The following is a 23,159-nucleotide window of genomic DNA, read 5'->3' on the forward strand; positions in this document are numbered from 1 at the left end:
TCATCATGGGGGTAGTGGACTCCGCATGCGTCGTCTTCTATGAAGAAGATGGGGTCTTCCATCCTTGGCCACTTTGGGGGGTTCTACTCTTCCCTGGCGGCCTCGCGAGCAGATGCACGAGCTGCAGCTGAGGTACAGCCCGCCACAATCGAACCTCCAACTATGACGTGGATGGTCCCCCGAACTGGTCTCTCTTCGAGGGGCTACTTCTGTGGTTGTTCTACTTGCCTACTGGACTCGGGAGCGTCTCTACTCTGCTCCCCTTGCCGACCTGCTTTATTGTTATTACTATTATTTTGTACAAAATTTCTCAGATATCCACGATGGATGAGTTCCTCTATCTCGTCGCAGAGGTTTTTACAACTTTTCGTGCTATGACCGTGATCTTTATGAAAACTGCAATACAAATTTTTATTTCTAACATTGGGGTTGGCCTTCAGCCGAGGTGGCCACTTCACATACGGAGCGTCATTGATCGCCATGAGGATCTCAGCCCGCTTTGTGTTGAGGGGCGTGTAGTCCCTTTCTACTGCTGGAGCTCGAAAAGGCTGATTTGGCCTTGCCCCCCGAGCTTGGTCCTTCTTCTTCCTGCTGTCACCATGGGTTGGGGGCTCTGGTTCCCTCTTTCTTTTCTCAGGGGCCTGCTCACCCTTCTGGTTGATTTCTTCCTCCGTCCCTATGAACCGATCCGCGATCTTGTGGAACTCGATCACGTTTTTGGGTTGATTGACAACTACATGCCACTTGAACTCTTTGTTGGTGACACCTCACTTGGCTGCGATGAGGCGAACTACGAATCAAGGTCAGGTATCTGCAGACAAGCGTCGTTGAACCGCTTGATGTAACTCCGAATGGACTCCCCTTCCTTTTGAACTATGCCGAGGAGGCTTTCTTGAGTTCTCGGGCACCTCTTGCTGGTGACGAAGTGGGAGGTGAAAACTTGCATGAACTGCGTCCAGCTTCTTATCGAATCGGGCGCAAGGTTTCGGTACCAGGTGCGGGCTACCACTTTGAAGGTGGTGGAAAAGGCCACGCATATGTAGGACTCGCTGGTTCTTGCCAGGTGCATCTAGGACTGGAAGGTGTCCACATGATCATTGGGATTGAAGGATCCATCATACTTGTCCAGTGGAGGGAGCTTGAAGTCCCTTGGCATGGGGACAACAAGGAGTTCTGGAGACAATGGGGAAGAGACTGAGAGGAGAGGGGTAGCTTTCACTTCACCTGAGCATACCTCCTCTTTTCCTTTGAGCTTGAGAGAAACCCAGGTAGTAGTTTGGCGAGATCACCGGCGTCTTCGCTACTGCTTTGTTAGCTCGGCGTTGGTGCTTGATGCTTCAGTGTTGCCGAGCTCGATGGGCTCAGACTGTTGGTAGTGGCTCTGAACTGAAGGGCCCTGCCTATAGTCTACGGCTAGGACCTCAAACAGGTTCTTTGTGAGCGGGAGCTCGAACTGCGAACGCTGGAGTGAGGCGGGCTTGACTGGCTGGGAGGCCCCCAACTTGCCCACAGGTTGCAAGGCGGGGGTGGCTGGCCTCTCCTTCCTACCATGGGAAGAGGCTTGGCTCTTGGAGGGATCCTGGGCCTGGGAGGCCTCTCCCCAGTGAGGTCGTTCACTCCGACGGGAGGGCTTGATCTGCTTCGTGGCCGGGTGCCGAGGGGGAAGCGGCGGTTGGGCCTGAGGCAAAGAGGTAAACTGCTGCTGGTACTGGTACTAGGAAACCTGGTGCAACACTTGTTGTTGGTAGAGCTAGAATTGCTAAAATTATTGCATTTGAGCTTGCATGGCTTGCATGCAATGCATTAAGTCTTCCAACTAGTTCAGGTTGGCCACTAAGGGCACAACCGAAGGTTCAGCAAAGGTTGCTCCCACAGTGGAAGGGAGTGAAGCAACCACGGGTACCTCTATGAGAGACACGTTCAAACTGGGAATCCCGTCCATGGAGAGGGGGACAATGAACTACCGGATGCAGACAGTGGGAAGTTGGGGTTGCTCCCCATAAGCGTTCTGGTTGGCACCACATCCAACATTGCTAGAGGAGGCCATGAATGTTGAGTTTTCAAAAGGAAACTATAGAAGCTTAGAGGAAGGCTTTTTGAAGCATTTCCCACAGACAGTGCCAAATAATGTTGCGCAATCCGGGCACTCCTAGCTGGTTGCTAGCTGGCTCCTAGTTGGCAACGAACAACACTTGAGAAGAAGACGATGAAGAATTCCCAGGGGACTTGCCTAGTGGGAATACTCCGATGCTTAAGTTAGAATGTTGGGGAAAATAGTAAAGAGTGTAAAGAGGCTAAGAGTGTAGGTCGCGCTAGATCACTAAGTGTTCAAGATTGGCTCGAGAGCAAGTAAGATGATTCAAGATCCAAAACCAGATCTGATCCCCTCCCCTTCGACTAAGGGGCTCTTATACAGGCGTTCTTGTCAAATCGGGTGTAACCGCCACTGGGCTTCTATCGCAGTCGTTATTTGCCAGGGCTGCACAGGTAACCGTTGCACGGTACTACCCAATCGGGTGAGTGATACATCCCGGGAGGACAGGCACGCCACTTTCTGTCAAGAGACATGGGTGCAGTCTGTTGAATTGGCAAGGACTTCACCGTCGGTCAGGAGACGTGGCGCAATCTGACGGGTACGGTCTTGTCAGATAGAAGCTTCCTGAGAGTGTCGCGTTGCTCAATCGCGAGCTACCCTGTCGCGTAGCGAGCTATCCTATCGCGAGCTACTTTGTAGTGAGCTCCTAGGGGTACTTCAAGGTGACCCTTCTCAAGATTGTCTTTGGGGTAGTTTTTCTGCCTAAGTGTTGGAGCAAGCTGGTTACCCTAGCTCGCAAGCTGCGATAGTCTTGGAGTATTCCCTTTTTAGTAGCTCGGGGAACCTTGAACTCGCGTTGTAGCAAGCTCCCCCTATAGCGAGCTATGACGCAGCGAGCTATCCTATGGGCTCGTTACTTAGTCGCAGTCAGGCTGTGGTGCTGAGTTGTTGCTCGTGCTGAGTCAGGTCCACATGCCATCGTCTCAAGGGGTCGGGTCAAATCACCCTCCATCATTTATATATATATAGAGGTGACCCTTCTCAAGATTGTCTTTGGGGCAGTTTTTCTGCATAAGTGTTGGAGCAAGCTGGTTACCCTAGCTCGCGAGCTGCGATAGTCTTGGAGTATTCCCTTTTTAGTAGCTCGGGGGACCTTGAACTCGCGTTGTAGCGAGCTCCCCCTATAGTGAGCTATGACGTAGCGAGCTATCCTGCGGGCTCGTTACTTAGTCGCAGTTAGGTTGTGGTGTTGAGTTGTTGCTCGTGCTGAGTCAGGTCCACGTGTCATCGTCTCAAGGGGTCGGGTCAAATCACCCTCCATCATATATATATATATACTCATGTCAGCTTAGAATGTTTTTAGCCGTTGGATAGACTTGGGGATGTTTATCCTGCCAAGGCTGACATTAATGTGCTGCCAAGTAGGTTGGGGTAGCTTGTCTTAGTTGCTAGGGTTAAACCCGAAGCACATGTAGTGTGTGTTTATTTGAAACACTGAACTCAGACCATTTTTTAGTTTTGCCCTAGACCTTGGAGACTGGTGGGCAAAACTGAAAAGTTACACCTAACCCCTAGACTCAATTATGGTACTGCACTGGGTGTCGGATTAGGTTGTCTTTGATATGCCAATTAGTGAGAAACTTTGGGGGTTAAAACCTATGTATGTTGGGGCAGTCTGAGAATTCACTCGATTGGGTGGTCATAGTGACAGGATCAACCCCTTTGTCAGACAAAATGAATGATCAGGACTGCACTCTCTCTGATGGAATTTTGTAAAGCTTATAAAATGCCTCCTTCCCCATTCTCAACTAATTGTAACAACCAACTAGTCTTCTCCTATATAGTCATTTCAACAAATTCTCTCTTTCTGAGTCTCAATTTACAGAAGGTTCCTTATCCATGTAGTCCATCCATTCTTGTAAAATGGTCAATGTTAATGCAATTGTAGTGGTTGCAGCCCCAACCATTGCAATCAAAAGTTCTCTATTCATCTATCAAGCAAAAATTTTGTAAAAATGGAGAAAATGAACCGTATGGTATAAAACAAATGAGAAAGTATGCAGAGCAAACCAAAATAACTCATCTTATATCTCCCTGTAATAAATTAACACAATTGTGCCCAAACTATCTGATTTTATTGTTTACATGAAGTTTGGATCTAATAAAATTATTTGTCTACCTTATGGGCATCTCTTGATAGTATGTGGCATATTGCATCTTGTAGTGTTGTTGGTGTGATGTCTTTGTTTCTCCAATATGGGTTATTAGTTATTAAGAAGTATGGTGATTACATCTATGGTTCCCTATGTTAGCTGTTTACCATCTATTATGGACCATTGTTTATTCCTTTTGTCTACTTTTATGTGATTATGTCTTGTAATTGCTTAAAATATTTCATTTCCTTTTCTTATTTTTAAAAGGATCTTCAAGCACCAATCAACATTTCCATTCAACACCATTGGACAAAAACATTTCCAAAATTCGTCACCACGTAGGATCTACATCATAATTTGAAGAATCAGTGATTTTTTTTGTTTGTTTGACCGATTATGTCAATATCTGGGAAATCAACCAAAAATCAATTATTGAAATCAAACCTTTTCTAGGATCACCTTTTCTAGTGATTTCTTGATTTTTAATTGATTCTGATTTTTTAAGGATGACATGGCATCAAACATGGCATTGAATAATAACTCTAAAACAAAAATAATCAGCCCTTGAAAATCAGTACCAAATGGATTCAAAGTTGATTCCTCAAAAATCAGCTTACATGGCATAAATGATACCAAACAACAATTTTTGGTGATTTTTCAAAAATCATTGATTTTAAAAATCACCAATTTCTGAATAATCAGCAAAAAGAAATCATCACAGGTGCCAAACATCACCTTGATTGTACCTCCGAAAGAATGTTGCTAGTTAGATGATCCTAACCACTTTATCTGATGCATTATTTGGACAGTTTATTTGCATATGGTTAATAGCAGAAGAAAGTGTTCAATACATTAGTTGCTTGCGACTGTCAACTTGGCTTAATTCTTTGACTATATCTCTGAGTTGGGATCATCTAACATTAGACTCTACTAGATAACTTCCACCCTAGAAATTTGAGAAATAAAAGAAAAAGGTAGCTAGTAACTTCCACTATTTCCACTACTCTAATTTTGAAAATCTTAGTGGGCATTTTGTGCCCTTAATTGCGGACAACAAATTAAATTTGTACATTCTATCTTGGCACTATTAGCTTCATTGATCAATCAATTTACAAAAATTTGGCAAGAGACTTTGTGTTTATCCAATGTAAATAATCTTGTTTTCACAAAATGCAACACCCAACATAAAACAAAATACACCATTGAATGTGTATTTTCAAATGAAAAAAAAATCAAAACTCTTTCAATTTAATTTAGAAAAAATAATTCCTCATCTAATAAAATGATTCCAGTTGTCTTTGAATCCTACCTAACTTCCCCATTCAAGTCGCATACACCAAATGGTTTTGACAACAAAGTAGCTAAGGATGTTGGCTATATGTTGAGAGTTTTTTTGTTGACTACATATCTTATGGCAAACAAGTTTTGTAGAGTTCTTCAAACTCTTGCAAAATCAATCAATATAAAAACTAACAAGTAGGAATTTTCACAACTATTATTTCTGGAATCTGTTAACACATGAGTGAGTTCTCATTGAATAAGAAAACTAATAATCTATCATATCAAGCACATACTTAAGCAATAATCTTGCTAATGAGATAAGTTAGATTGTTGTAGATTATTTTTTTCATTTCTTGTTTCGTTTTGTGGTCAAAATAAATATATCACCTGTTAAATGATGAATAAATGAAGACAATAATCAAAAATCAACTTTTTTTTTATTCTTAACCATGTGAAACAAATTACAAGACTAAGAAAAACATTTATATATTTGCATTGGAGTGGAACTATTATGCATTGTAATGTACAAGTTCTAGAAATTATAAAAAATACAATAATAAAAAAATAGGTAAATATCACCAAAGTCAATAAACAGGTTTCAATGTAAGGCAAACTCATATAGAAATCAAATACAATGATCAAATGAATAAAAACTTAATCATGTCAAGGAATACCGGAAACCTTGGCAGATCTATTGCAAGGGATTATCAACTCTAAAAAACAATGTTACATATATGAAAAAAAAATAGTCTAAAAACATAAAAAAAAAAGAAATATGTCTGATTTAGTAAATCTAAAAAATGTAAATATTTTAGATCTGTAACAACGTGCCAAAGATGACGATGAAGACGTTTGGGTTATGACCGTTGGAAGGTTGAAGCTCGACTGAGATGATGAAGACCTACCGTCCTCGACATTATTTTTACACAAGCTTCTTAGTATTTTTGCTTCTCAATGGGGTCGCACCTATTTGGTGAGACCCCGCATCCTTAATTCAGTGGTACAGTTTCTCGTTATATCTCACTATTTTTCCCCAACCAAACACAAGAAAGGAAGCATCTTTTGGGAATATTCTCCTTTTTCCATCTCAGTCACAACAATCAAACAAACTGTAAGGCTTCATTTGTTTTTTAGTAAATAAGGGTAGGTAATTTGGTTAGCGGGAAAGTTGACCAAGTTACCAATGTTCCTTAATGAATATTAGTAGATAAGCAACTTACCTGTTTGGAAAGAAAATTTGATAAGCCCTTCCTCCCGTAAATTTATAGCTTAAACGAACATGGGAAGCATGCTTACCAAGACAAATTTTACTTGGGATATACTTACCCGGTTAAGTACACTTACCTAAACAAAAGTAAAACAAATAGAACCAAAAGGGAATAGTTGGCATTGTCGGGAGACGTTTTATGAGATTAAACATCTCTAGCATATGATTGGGTAGAAAAAAAAAAGGAAAATGGCTTAATAATTTTTAATAAAGAATTTGAAAATGCTCAAAAAACAAAAGAAAATTATGAAAGTGATACAGGGGATGGAGATATGAACACTACTTACATGGCCATCATTGTTTTAGTATGCAGATATAAATTTGTTATACATATAAACTATCTCCAACATAATTAAAGGTAGCTTTCAAACTTGTACAAATAAGAATATTTTGTAATTATAGAGGGAATGTCATAGCTTATTTGATGATTGGGGATGACACCCTTATTTGTAAGGTGTGCAAGTCATGTTGCTCAATTTAACTTGAATTGGAGCTTCGATCTACTCCCAAAAAATGTGATTCACTAACTTTAATATACTAATTTTATTGGGATCACACTTTTGGTATCAATATTAGATCACATTTTTTGTATCAATATTAGATCCACTATCAACTAATATGATCCTACATTATTTTAACAAAGGAAAATATATACTCTTCCATGATCTAATCAATTAATGCAACATTACCATTTTCTAATGTGATTCAAATCATAATGTGGCGAAATGTTAGCTTGTTGCAATTTCTAAGTGACTTTAATCACTAATGTTAAAACGAGATTCCAAGGTGTATATATTAGTTATAACACACCATTTTACAACAAACCAATCTATATTTGAAATTAAATAATACAAATTTGAAAAAGGTTTATCTGTTTTCTAAAATTTTATTAGTTACTATCTTCTACTTGTTTATCTTGGCTTTCCTTTTCTTCCTTTGAATCTTAAAATGTGATATTAGGCAATTGTGTCTGACTTATTTGAGAGCTAGTATGATTGATTTCTTTAAAAAAATTAAAGTCTTATATAAATATATGTGCACCACTTATATGTAATAATTGAAACATACTAGAATTACTAACAAATGAATTGTATTGCTTATACATGAAATAATTTGAAGCATGTAACAAATACTAAAATAAATAAATACATTTAGTATAGATATTACTATACAAAAGAAATCATCTATGTTTATTACCGTTATCATATAATAAATCATTGGGTGCTCCTATTGAATAATTGTTCTTTTGGCACAAAATATTATTAAATAAAATTCAGGTTACTATGAAAATTTAATGTTAGGGGGAAACCTCACTTTATTATAGACGATTTAGCAAATTTTGATTATGATCTGTTCTACAATTCAATTGTACTATTTTAAAAGATAAAGTTATTTATTTTCATGGTAAAATATCATTTTTTAAGATATTATTAAATAAAAATCTACAATACATAAATGATTACATCAAATAAGTATATTTAACAAAATCAAATAGATATTATTTCAAAAATTGATTGTATGATTCTAAATGAAGTGTTTTCTAAATAAAGAGTATTTTCTTAATCTTAAAGAGAGCAAGCTTGTTTGCAATTCACATAGAAGAAATCCAAAGAGCTTTTACTACAACCAATTGTACAAATACTAGTGAAAAGCAAGATGCTTTTAATTGATTTAATTAGGTTTCTAATGGCAAAGGGGAGAGAAAGGGGAAAGGAGTGTTTTGTGGGTAAATGAAAATAGAGATTTATTTAAAAAAAAAGATTTATACATAAAAAATAGAAAAATAATATGTAATGGAGGTTAACATTTGGTGGGTTGTTGGAAAGGTTAAGGCCCAGTTTGGTTTATAGGAATAGAGGTCTGGAATCGGAATCAAAATGGGTTATTCCAGTTCCAACTATTTGGTTGGACAGAATCGGAATCCCATTCCCATTCCTTTGGAATGGCAATCCCCCATTTGAGGGAATGACCATTCCCTACCCCTCCCTTGGGAATGAAATCCCATTCTTATTGATTTTAATTCTCATTCCTATCAAAACCAAACAGACTATGGGAATGGACCATTTTGATTCCAATTCTTAAGGATTTTGATTCTGATTCTAATTGCGAACCAAATGGACCGTAAATCTCTTTTAACAAGGGTAGGGATAGGTGGTGTAGTTTAATTAGGTTGGTAGAGAGGAGAAAAGATTAAAGTTAGTAGGAAATCCAAATCTCTCTCTCTCTCTCTCTCAACTAATCAATCAATCAAAAAATCAACTTCTAATTCACATTGGCCTAAAGCCAAATATGTGTTTTACATCCCTTGAATTCAGCTTTAGTATTTGTAAAAAAGATAAGCATACCATAAAAAAGGCTAATGTAAAGGAATTTATCAAACTATAATTCAATCTACAACAAGTTATGCCACATTAAAACTAGCCATGAAGGGCACTCTTACATATATAAATCACTTTTTTCATAAAATGTAAGGGAATACATTAGAGAAGGATATTAAACTTAAGAAATATGGGTTTTCCTTTATATTGATTTTCTTGCCCATAGGACTTGGCCATGGTTTACACATAATACAATGCAATTGAACATTGTGTACTTATATCTTACATGTTGCCATTGATGTGTTTGTAGGTGAGATGTGAAGGCACACTATATTGTGGGTAGAGTTCTTAAGCAAAAAATCTATTTTGATTTTCCCTTATTCTTTGTATTGGGTAAAATGCAAAGAGGTACTACTGTACTTTAAGGGTAAGTGAAATTACAAATATACCTATACTTTAACTTTCTATTTATCTTTCTTCTATCTTTGGATTTAAAACACAAAACAACAATGGCAAAGTGTTTGAAAGTGAGACTACCCCCAATAAACAAACCAAAGTGAGCTCACTCTGTCGTTGTTGATTTGTGTTCAAGTTTAAATGTAGAAAAAGTTAAGAAGATGAATAGTGAAATAAAGAGAATCTAAACATGGACATTTTGTAATTTTACCCCCTCACTATAACATTAGTTTAATGTAGATGGACTTAAATGTATATTTCTAGAAGTTCAAGTATCAAAGTCGCATATGTGAAAGCTAAGGCCTTGAAGTGAGACTACCTCCAAAGTAAAAGATGCCTATATGCAATTTACCCTTTCATATTTTATGTATCAAATGTGTCAAACACCAATATATATTGTACCATATGATAAGATACATTGCAATAAATTAAACCTTATTCTGACACATTTATTCTTTTTTATTTCCTTTTTATGCATTTTTACTTTTGATAGAAATTCAACCTAAAGTAAATTAGCTTAATAACTTGTTTACCTTCTCATTTAGGTGTTAATTAGGTTTTGTGATTATTTCGTGCATACCCATGGGAAAATTATGCTTACATTTTGGTGTGGATCGTCCTTATCCACAAAACATTGTAGATAGGGATGACTAGTCCATACAACAAAATATTGGTTGCAACAAAATATCGTGGTTGGGGTTGGTCTATGGTGAGGACAACCCGTTGATACGATTCAGTATCACCAATATTAGACTGCCTTAACCACCTTCTTTTATTAATTTGAAGCCATAAAACCCCTCTATTATAGTTTCTTCTCATTGCTGCACAAGTCCACCATTGTGCAAAGCTCTATCGCTATAATGAAAACGGTTGCAACAAATAGCATTCTTTTCATCTATTTCTTTTCTCTTCTTGTCATTTGTTTTATCTTCATTTCTCCATTATTCTCAACCAACAAAGGTGTTTTATTGTTTCTAGTATTTTCTCCCTCTTCCATCATTCGTTGTCGATCCAACAACAGTTTCTCTCTCTTTTCTTCAAAAGGTATGTTTAACCTTATTATATTTGTTTCTTTTTTTGTGTGTGATTTTCATTGGTTTCTTATATGAAAAAAAATGTGCTTAAGTTTTGTCCATGATTATTTTGTATTATTATTTCAAATTATTTTAGGCTTAATGTATAAGAATTTTTCATTCATGATTGATAGTGTAGATTATCTCACAAGTTGTATGTGAGATGTGTTAGACAGTGTTTGCCCTTAGCTCCAATCAGCATGATGTACATTATGACATTTATTGTAAATGAATAAAGTACATATTTGATTCATGTTATTGTGGTGTGTTTCTATGTAATACCCTTAAACTGGACGCATATGAGACTCATGTTAGTTTAGAACCTTTACAGCCGTTGAATAGATCTGGGGAGATTTTTTCTACCAAGGCTAACACTAGTGTATTGCCAAGTTGGTTGGGGTGGCTTGTCTCTAGTACCAGGGTGAGACCTGAGGTACATGCAGTGTGAGTTTTCTTGAAACCCTGAACTGGACCAAAATTTTAGTATTGCCTTAGACCTTGGAGATAGATGAGCAAAACTGGAATATTACACCTGACCCCTAGACTCGATTATGATACTGCACTAAGTGTCAGATTGGGCTGTCTTTGATGTGTCAATCAGTGAGATTCTTAGAGGGGGTCAAAACCTAGGTATGTTGGGGCAGTTCGAGAATTCATCTTAGTGGGTGATCATAGTAACAGGATCAGCCACTTTGTCGGACAGAGTAAATGATCGGGGGTGCACTCTCTCTGATGGAAACCTAAACTGCCGGTAGTTGATTTTAACCGTTGAAATTTGTTTCTGTAAAATATATTTGTATATATATATACATATATATATATATATATTATAATATATTATATAATATATATATTATATATAATATATATATATATGTATATATATGTATATTATGGTTTCAAAATGTTTGCAAAAGGTTTTAATTCCCGGAATCCATCTGAGTGGAGAATGCAGCATTGTACCTTGCAGTCGAGGGAGAGGTCCTCTCTTGTTAGGCAATGTTTGATCATTAAGGGCTGAGAGGTTAAGTGTAAGACCATTGAGAGTTATACCTGATTGACTAATCTTGCATCTGCCCACAGTCATTGGGCCTTCATAAGATGAATAGACCCAATGACCATTTAGTGTAAATGTTGGGCCCATTAAGAGCTCATGGTGATGGACTCAGGGGTTCACTGTGTTTAGTAGTGAATTCAACCAGGCCATGTAACAGAGGCTAGGCTGAACCCATGTGTCTGATGTGTAGATCAATGTTAGGGTCCCACGCCATACAAAGAGAGCCAAGCTAGCTAGCATTAAAAGGAAGTGAGCCTTAAAGCTTAATGGGCCTAAAAGCCCATTTCGAACTAGATTAATTAAATAGGGGTAGATCTGGGTTTGGATCAGTAGATAAGGATAAGAGAATAACTCTTATCCACTTAAAGAGTCCAGATCCAAATAATGATTTGGATAATGAAACTCCTAATCAGATTAGGGGGTTGTCTCTTTAAGGTTATAAATAGAGAGCAGGGCAGACTTGAAAAAGACACCAAACACAACACAGAGAGAAGACAACTCAGTTAGATTGATCTTGCCTTTAGTTCTTTTTCTTCCTGCTCTTGTCACCCTATCCTGTTCGATCTCCAGTTCTTGGATCTGATCAAGATTTGATCTTCATATTGTTTTTGCTGGAAGAAACAATTTTGAAGTTGTGCTCACTATCCCATTCGATTCTTGCTGAAGAATCACAAGTTCTTGGTGAAGAACTACCCATTGGTCCTGCCTCATCCTAAGTTGTGTTATCTTTATAGAGGGAGGATTTGGTACACTCTTTGGGCGTGAACATCTATGTTGGGAGGAGCTTTTTGCGTGGATTCCATGTCAGGTGTATCCCTCCCTCATCTTGGTTTCAGATTTGGTCCAGTTTGGTTATGAGACAAACCTTGAAGATGCAGTTTTCTAAATTGGGAATAGGATTCCCGGGTGGGAGTAAAGAAATTTTTGAAATTTCACCCAACCTTCCTGCAAGGTTCGGCCATCCATATGATGGATCTCCCATCCATTCAGATGTATGAAATTAATAAGTGTGGTGTACATAATCCACACGAGACATGTAGAGTGCCTCTATGGTGTGGACAATTTCAATGTATACATTTTTTTTCCATACTTCAAAATAACAAAATAACAACAAATAATGGTGTGACGTGGATTGGTTATTGCCGCAAAGTATGGTGTGGAATAGTCCACACCCACTAATTTTTCATCCATGTTATAGAACAAGCCCTTATAATTAAGTGGTGTTTGGTATCATTGTCATTTTTCACACAATTACACCTTGTAATTTGATAAAGTAACTCCAAATTCTATGCACATATTATACTATTTTTTGTTTTAATCAGACACCATTTTTATATTTATATACTATATAAGGGAATAAGGATTTACTCTTTAAAGAGTGCACCTAACACCAACCTCACAAATCACAACACATTCATCGTGTACTTTTCTTTTTTGTAGGCATCCCATCATGTATTGAAAAATCTACACATTCTATGAAAAATGCTTTATGAGAAACATATTCAAACTATATAAAGTGGATACTTGCCTAAGTTTATGTGCAAGTTTAAATTCAAATACTATATAGTTATACTTGCTTATACATGTGCTATTATACTAGTAGGCAAAAGTACGAATACATTGTTTCCAATGCTGAAAAAGTCAAAATAATATTTTCTCTAAAATTTGCCTTAAGCATTTAATAATTAATATTGAATAAAACCATTTGAAAATGCTCAACGCCTCAACCAAACTTGGCAAAAAACACTTAAAAGAAACTTTGGTATCAAACACCACCTTAATTCATATTTGGAGATTTTTCCATCAGGATCACCTACCCACAAGACATGTTCCAATCTTCTATCAACATCATCTCACACGGCACCACTCATGCATATGGTGGGTCTCAGTCTTATTATGAGATGTGTGGTGTTAGATCAAGTTGGTGAAGGGTTGAAACGTATATTGTTGGTAGAAGATGTCAACTCCATCCATGTTTCTTAAATTGAATGGTCTTGATTCTTCATCACTTTGAAGCTAACCCAGCCTTCCAACCCCACACCGACAAATGCGTCATCTCATGTGGCATTGCTAACGTGTCACTTTTGCCTCTAAATTTGAATCGTCAACAGTATTACATTTCTACCTAAAACACACATGGAGCCATCTGTCATGCTGACCGGCGTTTCACTATTGGCATATAGTTAGAGGATTCGAACACGTGGCATCAGAAATAGCTGGATATTCGGACACGTAGCATCAGAAGTAGCAAAAGCCTTGTTAACGCAGAATTACGGTTTTACCGATTCCTTGTCCTCTCCCATACCCTTTGTCCGAGTCAAGGACAATTGTGTCCACACAACAATCACCGTGGATTTCGGACGTAATTAAGGTTTTACCCGTCAGGTGACGTCTTTATTCCTTAATGCAACACAAATGTAATAAATTAATCATCATTAAGCCCAATAAATAGCTTCATTAAACAAATAAGTATCACCATCACTTAAACTGACGTCACGCAGTGTTAAGGGACATATTAGTGAAATTCGTATATTATTCAGGGGGAATAACGTCATTAGACTATATGAGCATTCATGACGAGGGCGTGCCCTAGTCATAAGACTCGTAACTTTCTCTCACTCTCACATGAGCACGGTAAAAAGAGCCTGAGAGGGATACCCATCCGTTCGATCGGAACAACAAGCTTCCGTCAACATTTGGGAAATAGCGAGCTCCATGATATATGGTTCTAAGGAACGCCGCGTGGCAACGTCAAGGTCAAGCAGAGCCGTTTAAAGATCCAACGGGTTGCCTGGCTTCTGGTTGGAGCTAAAATGCGCCCGGTATCTCTGGAAATAATCATATATTGGATTTAATTAATTAATTAATAATTATGTAAATAAATAATTAATTAGTTACATAAATATAAGTATTAAGCTTTTTGATCTTTTGTTCATGAAGTGAATTTAATCAGGTTTGAGGTCCGGGTCTCAGAGAGAATGAGCGAGAAGGAGGAAAAGGAAATGAGAAACCGAGTACCAAAGCCAAGGATCTGATCTCTGTGTATGAGAGAAGGAGCTCTTCCAGAAGCAGCTTAGCTTCTGGTTCTCTTTTATATGATCTAGGCTCTGATGCGAAGATATCTGTTTTTACGGGCGTCTTCTACGGAGCTTTTGGTTGTTTTTTAGTTGATTTTAGGTATTGTCTCTGATTTCAGCTGGTTTTTGAGTTTATTTGTCCTTTTCTTTTTTCTCGGTGACTCAATGGGGAATTGTTTTGGTAAATCTGTTCCGTTTTGGGGAATTTTTCTCTTCCTCAAGGAAGGAGGTGGTGCAAAGCTCGGATTTGCATCGTGGAGATTGTCATGTGTTTTTGAGCTCAAGTTTTTATGTTTCCTTGCTGTTGCTTCGATGGTTAAAAAGATCTCCTTTGGTTTTCTCGTTTTCTGAGTTCAGATTATTCATGGCTACTTTTACAAATGCGGAGAAAAAAGCCACGGCTTTGCTTGGATTCTTCTAAGTTTTGTTGTTTCTTCCCTCAGTTCCCTGTAATGGAGAAAGTTTCCTATTTTGTTGTTTTTGTTTCTACTTTCTTCCATTTCTGGATGTTTATGGAGGAAAGATTTTTGTTACCGTTTTTTCTTCTCTTCACGGATGAAACCTGATAATGTTTTGATCTTTTTTCCCCCACTCATTTCTGACCGTCTCTGACAATCCGATTGGGTTTCTTGCAGAGCTTCGGAGGGGGCTCTCAAGCTTTTCAGATATCTCTTAGAGGTCTCCGGAGGCGTCTGCGTGCGTGTGTGGAGCTCGATTTGAGCTTGGGATCAGTTGTGGCTAGCGTGTTTCTTGTTCTTAGCGCACTGTTAGCCTTGTGACTCGCTGCGGTCTGAGAGCAGGTTAGTCTTCTTGCCCGGTTTCGCAGGAGACCACTCCAACCTTCTGTTTGCTAAAGTGCGCCGGTGGCCACAGTTGACGGGAATCCGTTAACCAGTCAATCTAAGCTTACAGTGGGGCGAAAAAAGAGAAACCTTAGGGGTAAAATAGTGAACCTAAATTAGTCAAGGGCCGATCTGACCTTGTGAACCATGTTTTTGTTCCAGTTTAGAATCCATGATTGTCTTATTTTCTTTACATTTCTTATCTTCTGTCGATGCTTTGTCTGGGTTTCCCTTCCATTTGAGATCTGGGTGTGAAAATGTTACAGCAAAATCTCATTTTTTCTGATTTTATTCATACATTTGTTTTTTTTTTCTTGTTCCGAGTCTCTTTGACTCCTTTTGCAATGTGATTTTTCTTTTGCTTTGTCCAAGTGAAACTTGACACATTTTTTTTCATGTTTGGAATTCTTTTTCTACGCTTGGGCTTACTGTAATGTGTTAGGAGCTGTTTGTTCACTTGAATGGTATTTGGGTTTTCATTTAATTGACTTGGGCAGTTGGGCATACTGGGCTTGTTTCTGTGGTAAAATGGCAATTTGGGTTGTCAAGGAAGATGAAAACTTAAAAAGGTTGTCTCTAGCAAAAGCTTGTTATTTTGAGCTACTTTGATGCTCATGTGAGGCTTTCATTTTTTTGGGTATCACTTTTTCTTTTTTTTCTTTTTTTGTTTTCTTTTTTTGATAATTTATGTTCCCATTTGCATAATCCTTTTTTTCTTGGTTCTTATGCTTTGTGCAAGGAATTCTGAATCACCTCTGCTTTGTCTGCAGTTAATGTTTCTGTATTCAAAGATTTGTGATCATCATTCAGCATAATTGAAGATTGTTTATGAGGATTTCTCTGAGGGGTTATAATCAACCCAGTGGTGTGACCCGTTTGTCATTTTAGTGGGTTAGATGTCGTTCCGGAGCATCGTTCGTGATGTGAGGGATAGTATTGGGAGTTTCTCCAGGAGGAGTTTCGATGTTAGATTTACAGGTCATCATAGAGGCAAATCTCAAAGTTCAGTCCATGAGTTGCATGATGAACCTGTTATTCAGCACAGCTGCTGGGCTAGTCTCCCCCCTGAATTACTACGTGATGTGATTAAGAGGTTGGAAGCAAGCGAGACCACATGGCCTTCTCGCAAGCATGTAGTTGCATGTGCAGCTGTTTGCAAATCATGGAGAGAAATGTGCAAGGAAATTGTCAAAAGTCCAGAGTTCAGTGGGAAGCTTACTTTTCCAGTTTCTCTAAAACAGGTGTGTTGTTTTTCCTTTTTCTCTGCCTTTTGTTGTGCAAGATTCAGATGAATGTTTAATTATTTATCATGAAAGTTCAGCTTTCATAACACAATTTGTTTGGATGCTATGTAATGACTCTTTTTTTTTTTTTTTGATATTTTAGCCTGGGCCTCGCGATGGAACTATTCAATGCTTCATCAAGCGGGACAAATCGAATTTAACCTACCACCTTTTCCTGTGCCTTAGCCCTGGTAAGCTTTTGAAAGAAGTTTACTACTTGCTGCAATTCATGAAGTCACTGCAGGCTTTTCTGTGACTTTTCTCTTGTGGTTATTTAGAGTTTCTTTCTAAATTTGAAAGTATCTAGATGTTATAAATCATTACATGTTGGTTTATTTGGTGTAATAACTCATGGTGTTTCGCTCTTTTTTTTTTTTGACACGCATTTTTTTGAAAGAGAAAAAAACACCATTAATTTTTTGTTTTCCAAAGTGTTTTAGTTTTAACTGTAAGCTTGGTTAAAACATTCCTGAGTTAATGCATATTTATCGAATGTTTTGTGGGTTAGATGCCTCTTGCTTTTTCCCATATGGTGCTTTATTTCTATGAGTTCTACTGAATAGATGCATGCCTAACATTACAAGTTTTAGGTTGCTGTCTGTCTTAATTTCAGACTCATAACTGATATATGTCCAACATGAAGACTGCTGGTTGAGTTGCCATTTTTTGTCTTTTTGTATTTGTCCATTTAAAGGCCAACTTTCTTATGTGAAAGTGATATTGATAAGCTTTCTTGTAATACAACCCCCTTTAAGCATGATAAAGAAAGTTTTCCATTAGTAATAAATAAGCTTAAGGCAACTGAAGACCCCTCCAAGAAGGAGCTTACCCGCCTAGCAACTTTCAGGTGATTATTGCTTGTGGCTTCATCCAGGGTATTCTTTCCCCCTTTTATGAATACAAGGAGGGGGAAAGTGGACTGGAGATATGCTATTCCCTATTTTTGTATTACATTAAAAAATGTGTCCGTATTGGTTAGTGTGTTGTTTGTAAAACTTTTTCTTACTTATTTTTATAACTTCTATTGTCAAGGTATAAGTGGTTAAATTATACTATCAGGTTTTGATATGCATTAACCTAATGTGATATATGAAGATGTATGCATGTGGTAGTTGTGATTAGTATAGATACATGGAAGGAAATAACATTGGAAGAAATTTGCTGATCCATTTCAGGGAAAAGGAGAGAAAATGACACTAGAAAAGGAATTAATGGAAAGAGGAAGTAGGGCAAAATAGAAACATTCATATTGTCATACATGCATATTTTCTTGCATTATTATCTTTGTATGAGTACAGCCAAAAAAGGTATGTGGACTTACTTTTGATGCCATCTAGTCGTGGAAATGAAATTGTTCCACCAAGTCAGAAAATTTTGGATGAACAAAATAATCACTCTGGATTTCAATTAGTTATGTGTGAGGCAGTCCTTGTTGTAACACTAGATGATTCTGGACAAATACTGTGGATCTAAATCTTTCATACCCCCAAGTCTGGAACTTGATATTCCTCGAAGCTGCATTGACAATGCAGTACTTTGCCCTGGAACTTTGAAGGATGATGGCTCCACCTAGGCTTATAAATATCTTAATATCCTTTCAGTTCAGAACGTTTTTGCTGGTTGCATATGTGACTTAATGAATGTGGGGAGTTGTTGAGGATATACCAAAATGGGCTGTTATTTGAGATGTCTCTGCCTTCCTTTTCTTCTTTTGTCAGTGTTAGTTTATACGAATTTTCTGTGATTTTTTCCTTTCATTTTTCAGCTTTGCTTGTTGAAAATGGGAAGTTCCTTCTCTCTGCAAAAAGGAACCGGCGGACTACTTGCACAGAATATGTAATATCCATGGATGCTAATAACATATCAAGATCAAGCAATACCTATATTGGAAAACTGAGGTAATGGGATAAACTCTGTTACTCAAAATTTGAGGTGCTATTAAGAAGCATCCACGTTTCTTATGCTGTTAAAATTTGAATGTGACTTCAACCTCAGGAAAAAGCTTATTAAATGAATAGAAAGAAATTCCATAGCTAATACACAGTGATCTTGCTAACCAAAAAATTAAAATAATAATCAATAGTACAGAAGATAAAATGATTCTTGGCACATGGATTGGTTCTGATATGAGATGAGAGAAAAGGGAACCAAAACATGTTTTTATCCTGGGTTGCCTAAAGAACGTGGGCAGGGTTGTCCACCTTTCTGGTTCAAGAAATCTTCTCTTTTCCTTTCATTAATATGAGGTTATGGCGTGGTACATGTAAAGATAAATCACCTAAAATATTGTTCACTTGTTTCAGGTCAAATTTCCTTGGTACAAAATTTATTATCTATGACAACCAACCTCCCTATAACTGTGCCCATGTCTCCCCACCGGGCCGGACAAGCCGCAGATTCTACTCAAAGAAAGTGTCCCCCAAAGTTCCTTCCGGCAGTTATAACATAGCCCAGATTACATATGAGCTGAATGTGCTGGGCACACGCGGTCCTCGTCGGATGCATTGCACCATGCATTCCATCCCTGCCTCAGCCCTTGATGCTGGTGGGACTGTTCCTGGTCAGCCTGAGCTACTCCCTCGGTCCCTTGAGGATTCATTCGGCAGCATTTCCTTTTCAAAGTCCATTGATCATTCAGTCGAGTTCAGCAGCTCTCGGTTCTCAGATATTGCTGGCCCCTGTGATAATGATGAGGAAGGCAAGGAGAGACCCCTGATTCTCCGAAACAAGGCCCCGAGGTGGCATGAGCAGTTGCAGTGTTGGTGCTTGAACTTCCGTGGGCGAGTAACTGTTGCCTCCGTAAAGAACTTCCAGTTGATCGCAGCTACACAACCAGCTGCTGGCGCACCAACGCCATCCCAACCAGCCCCACCGGAGCATGACAAGATCATTCTGCAATTTGGCAAAGTTGGGAAGGATATGTTCACCATGGACTATCGCTATCCATTGTCTGCATTTCAGGCTTTCGCTATCTGCTTGAGCAGCTTTGACACCAAGTTGGCTTGTGAATAGACGTTAAGAATGGTAAGAGCAGGGAGGGGAAGAAAGGTAGTTGATGGTTGTTCTTGATAGGAAATGATCGTCAATGTATTCAGTTGCTGTAAACTCACTGTTCCTGTAGTTTGCAGCTGAGTCAACTACGCGGATTGGAGGGAAATCTACACTTCGTTCTCTGTGCCTTTTCCCTTCTCTATTGTTTCCATTGTTCACCAAATTGTTCACCAAAAGTCAACTGCATGTGATACCTTAAATTTATTCATCATCTTTATTAGTTATACAAGTTCTGAGATACTAGGAACTCTGAAACGTGAACTTGTGTGAACTGTTTCAATTGTTTCTTTGCCCGAAGCCGAAGGGATCCAATTTTCCAAGATTTATTCATATGGCAAGTTGGCAGCATCTGTTTCCACGTAAAATGGGTGGAAAATTTTTAGTTTTTACACTGAAAATCTTTGCTTTCCTTGCCATTGCAGAGTGGAAAACAAAGTTCTTAGCAGTGTTACAAATAATAGTTGAAATATTTCACTCAAAAAAAAAAAAGAAGAAATCTACGCATCTATAATGACACATTGATCGAGTACTGTGATGGCACAAAATCCGGGCACACCAACTTCCAAAAATAAGAAAACAGGTAGTCTTGACTCCTGAGAATCTTTAGGATGATATTAGGAATGCATGTCAGAAAATAAAGTCTCGTGGAAAGATTCTTGGTTCTTTGGAGTTTTCTTCTTATTTTTTGGTTTTTGGGTAAGAATGAATTTCTTTAATAAAAAAAACCTGAGCAAGTCAATAAACACACAAGTGACAACATAAAAAAGAAAACAGTTGTAGAACATGGTTATACGCTCACAAGAGAGAGAGTTTTAAGGTATTGATAACAAATGCTTGAACTCTCTCTCTCTCTCTCTCTCTCTCTCTCTGATACTTGAAGTTTTGAACTGAGAAAAAAGAAAGAAAAAAAATAAGTTAAAAATATTAGGGTTCGTCGTATAAAGTATCAGAATTATTATTTCCTGGGTTTTTTTTGACCTTATAGTAATCTAGATTCAGCTTACAAAACTTGCAGAGTAATCTGACATGCCTTGTCCTATCATCTATCCAAAAGGGTCAATTTGAATTCGGATGGAATTGGGCTATCCATACTGAATAAACAGTGTAAATTCTACACTACTCGTTGTCTAACAGAAAGCCATTTGACTTTTACTCAAGAGAATCGTCCATTTGCACTGCACTGAATGTGCGTACAATCATTTGGTATCTTCTCCACTTCTTGGAAGGTTGCTACACCGAACAGCTATGAAGCTGAATAAATGATTTTCATGGAAAAAGACAACAAAAAAGCCAGTCAGACCAGAGCAGACAGCTCCGTTCAACTGGTCAGATCACTTTCAACCAGAAAAAAAAAAAAAAAAAAAAAAAGTTTCAGTTTCAAATATTTCACTTATCATTTTTATGATTCGTCCTTTATATAATCAAAACTTTGTTTTCTCGTCTCCCTCATATAATTTGACTTGATGTAAATGGTGAAAAAACATAACATTTTCATTGTAAACCTGACAAAAATATCCATCCTTTTTATCCGGAAGCAAACAAAGCCCTAATGAAATTAGAAACAAATTTGTTGGACCACCCTCCTGATTTATTAATTTTCAGTTTGATTGAAGGGGAACATGTTAGATCAAAATTATCTCATTAGATCATGTAACGTGCCATATACCCAACGATTAAAGTATCAATATAATACACCCATATCCTATTGGTGTCAGTATTTTCGATGTACCTAAATACACTTGAATGCATCAATGCAAAGATTTTTTTTTTTTAATTTTATGATTTAAACTCGCAAACCTCCTCTCTATCCCTCTGATTGTTATAAAATAAAAAATGAAAAAAATGAAAAAAAAAATTAATACACATCAATACCTATATTTGAGTATTGAGGGTATTGACATTTTAATCCTTGCATGCATGAAAGCTCAAGCTGTATCATTTTCATCTACCAATTACATTTACATTTGATGCGGCCAAAGTCACAACCCTTTCTTGGGATCTCCCAATATAACAGACATGACACTCTTTTGATTTAAATTCAAAACGACCAAACTAAGCCGATCATTTTCTTTTTGCTTTAATTGTTGGTGCGTGTATCATTGGTCGCAGCAACTAGATCCAATTTACCCACTCCATTTCAAAATCAAGTCTCTCTTCATATCTGGGAATTAATAAGAATCTCATCTTCTAGGGAAGAGCAAGTTGTTTATCCAGCTAAATGCATTTATTCAACCGGGTTTTTTTAGGAAAGACTTACCTAGGTAAATACATTTACTCATATTTTTTTATTTTCCATGTAAATAAGACAATGATCATTTTGCCCATAAAAATTCAATATTGAAAGGAGCATTTTTGTCTCATTCAAGTATTGGCAACTTTCCTCCCAGATGGGAAAGTTATTTACCTACCTAGAAAATGGGTAAGTGATACCCAAGAAAATAAACTTTCATTCGTTCCCACATAAATCTGAAAAAAGAACATGGGTTTCTTGATTAACGGGAATCAAAATCCCATTGACCAAACATTAAAATCCAAAAAAAAATGCCCCCAAAGTATTTATAAACCCTGATACATGGTGGGACGGGTGTATCCATACTTTGAAGTTTCCACCCTATGTTTTTTTTCTTTAAAATTTAAAGGAAGTTGGAAATAATATATATTAATATTTGGAACAAACATTAAAAAACCTTAATAGCAATGTAATATGTGCCCTATCAATATATATCAAATGATAGGGGTGATACGTTGTGAAATTTTGATCATTGCATTTAGTGATATGGGATTGGAGGGTCTCCTTGACATTTCGTTGTATTGCGCTTGATCCTCTATTAATTTAGGTTGTGACATCGGCCCAAAGTCAGACCCATGATCACCCCTTACCAGTAGACCTGTTCATGGGCTGGGTAGCCTAACAGGCCGGCTCGGCCCAACCCTCAAATAGGCTTGAACATGGATTTTAGCCTGCGGGCTTGACCTCATGCATAAAAGCCCAACCCGACTATTTTTAGGGTCTGGCTCAGGATTTGTCACAAAAGCCCAGCCCAAACCGACATTTTATAATTTCTTCTAAATCCTAAATTCTTAGCCTACGACTAACCCTTTCCAATTTCCCTCTTTTCATCTTCAATCTTCTCTCCTCACTCTCAGTCTCAAGAATCGGCAACAAACCCAGGCAGGCAAGCACCTTTCTCAATCTCAGAGGCGAGCTCAGGCATCGACCGTCTTTCTCTCCGGCGGTGACTCCTCTCTCTCTCTCTCTCTCTCTA

The 23,159-nt window shown here is 37.7% G+C and overlaps 1 protein-coding gene across 5 annotated transcripts; it reads left to right on the forward strand.

The window, feature by feature from the left end:
- Positions 1-14,234: 14,234 nt before the first annotated feature.
- LOC148876261 (tubby-like F-box protein 8) lies at positions 14,235-20,148 on the forward strand. 5 transcript variants are annotated; one of them, XM_088966449.1, is made up of 7 exons: positions 14,235-14,462; positions 14,581-14,817; positions 15,353-15,517; positions 16,330-16,800; positions 16,946-17,033; positions 18,608-18,740; positions 19,146-20,148. In XM_088966449.1, exons 4-7 carry the CDS (start codon positions 16,456-16,458, stop codon positions 19,852-19,854), a joined length of 1,275 nt encoding a protein of 424 aa, XP_088822575.1. In that variant the 5' UTR covers positions 14,235-14,462; positions 14,581-14,817; positions 15,353-15,517; positions 16,330-16,455; the 3' UTR covers positions 19,855-20,148. The 5 variants fall into 5 exon arrangements, with proteins under 5 accessions (XP_088822575.1, XP_088822576.1, XP_088822578.1 ...); XM_088966450.1 differs by lacking the exon at positions 14,235-14,462 and having other exon boundaries at positions 14,571-14,817; XM_088966451.1 differs by lacking the exons at positions 14,235-14,462; positions 14,581-14,817 and adding an exon at positions 14,839-15,166.
- Positions 20,149-23,159: the final 3,011 nt, after the last annotated feature.

This window comes from Nelumbo lutea, chromosome 1, assembly GCF_056320005.1.
Source record: "Nelumbo lutea isolate HS-2025 chromosome 1, American lotus-T2T, whole genome shotgun sequence".
NCBI lineage: Eukaryota > Viridiplantae > Streptophyta > Magnoliopsida > Proteales > Nelumbonaceae > Nelumbo > Nelumbo lutea.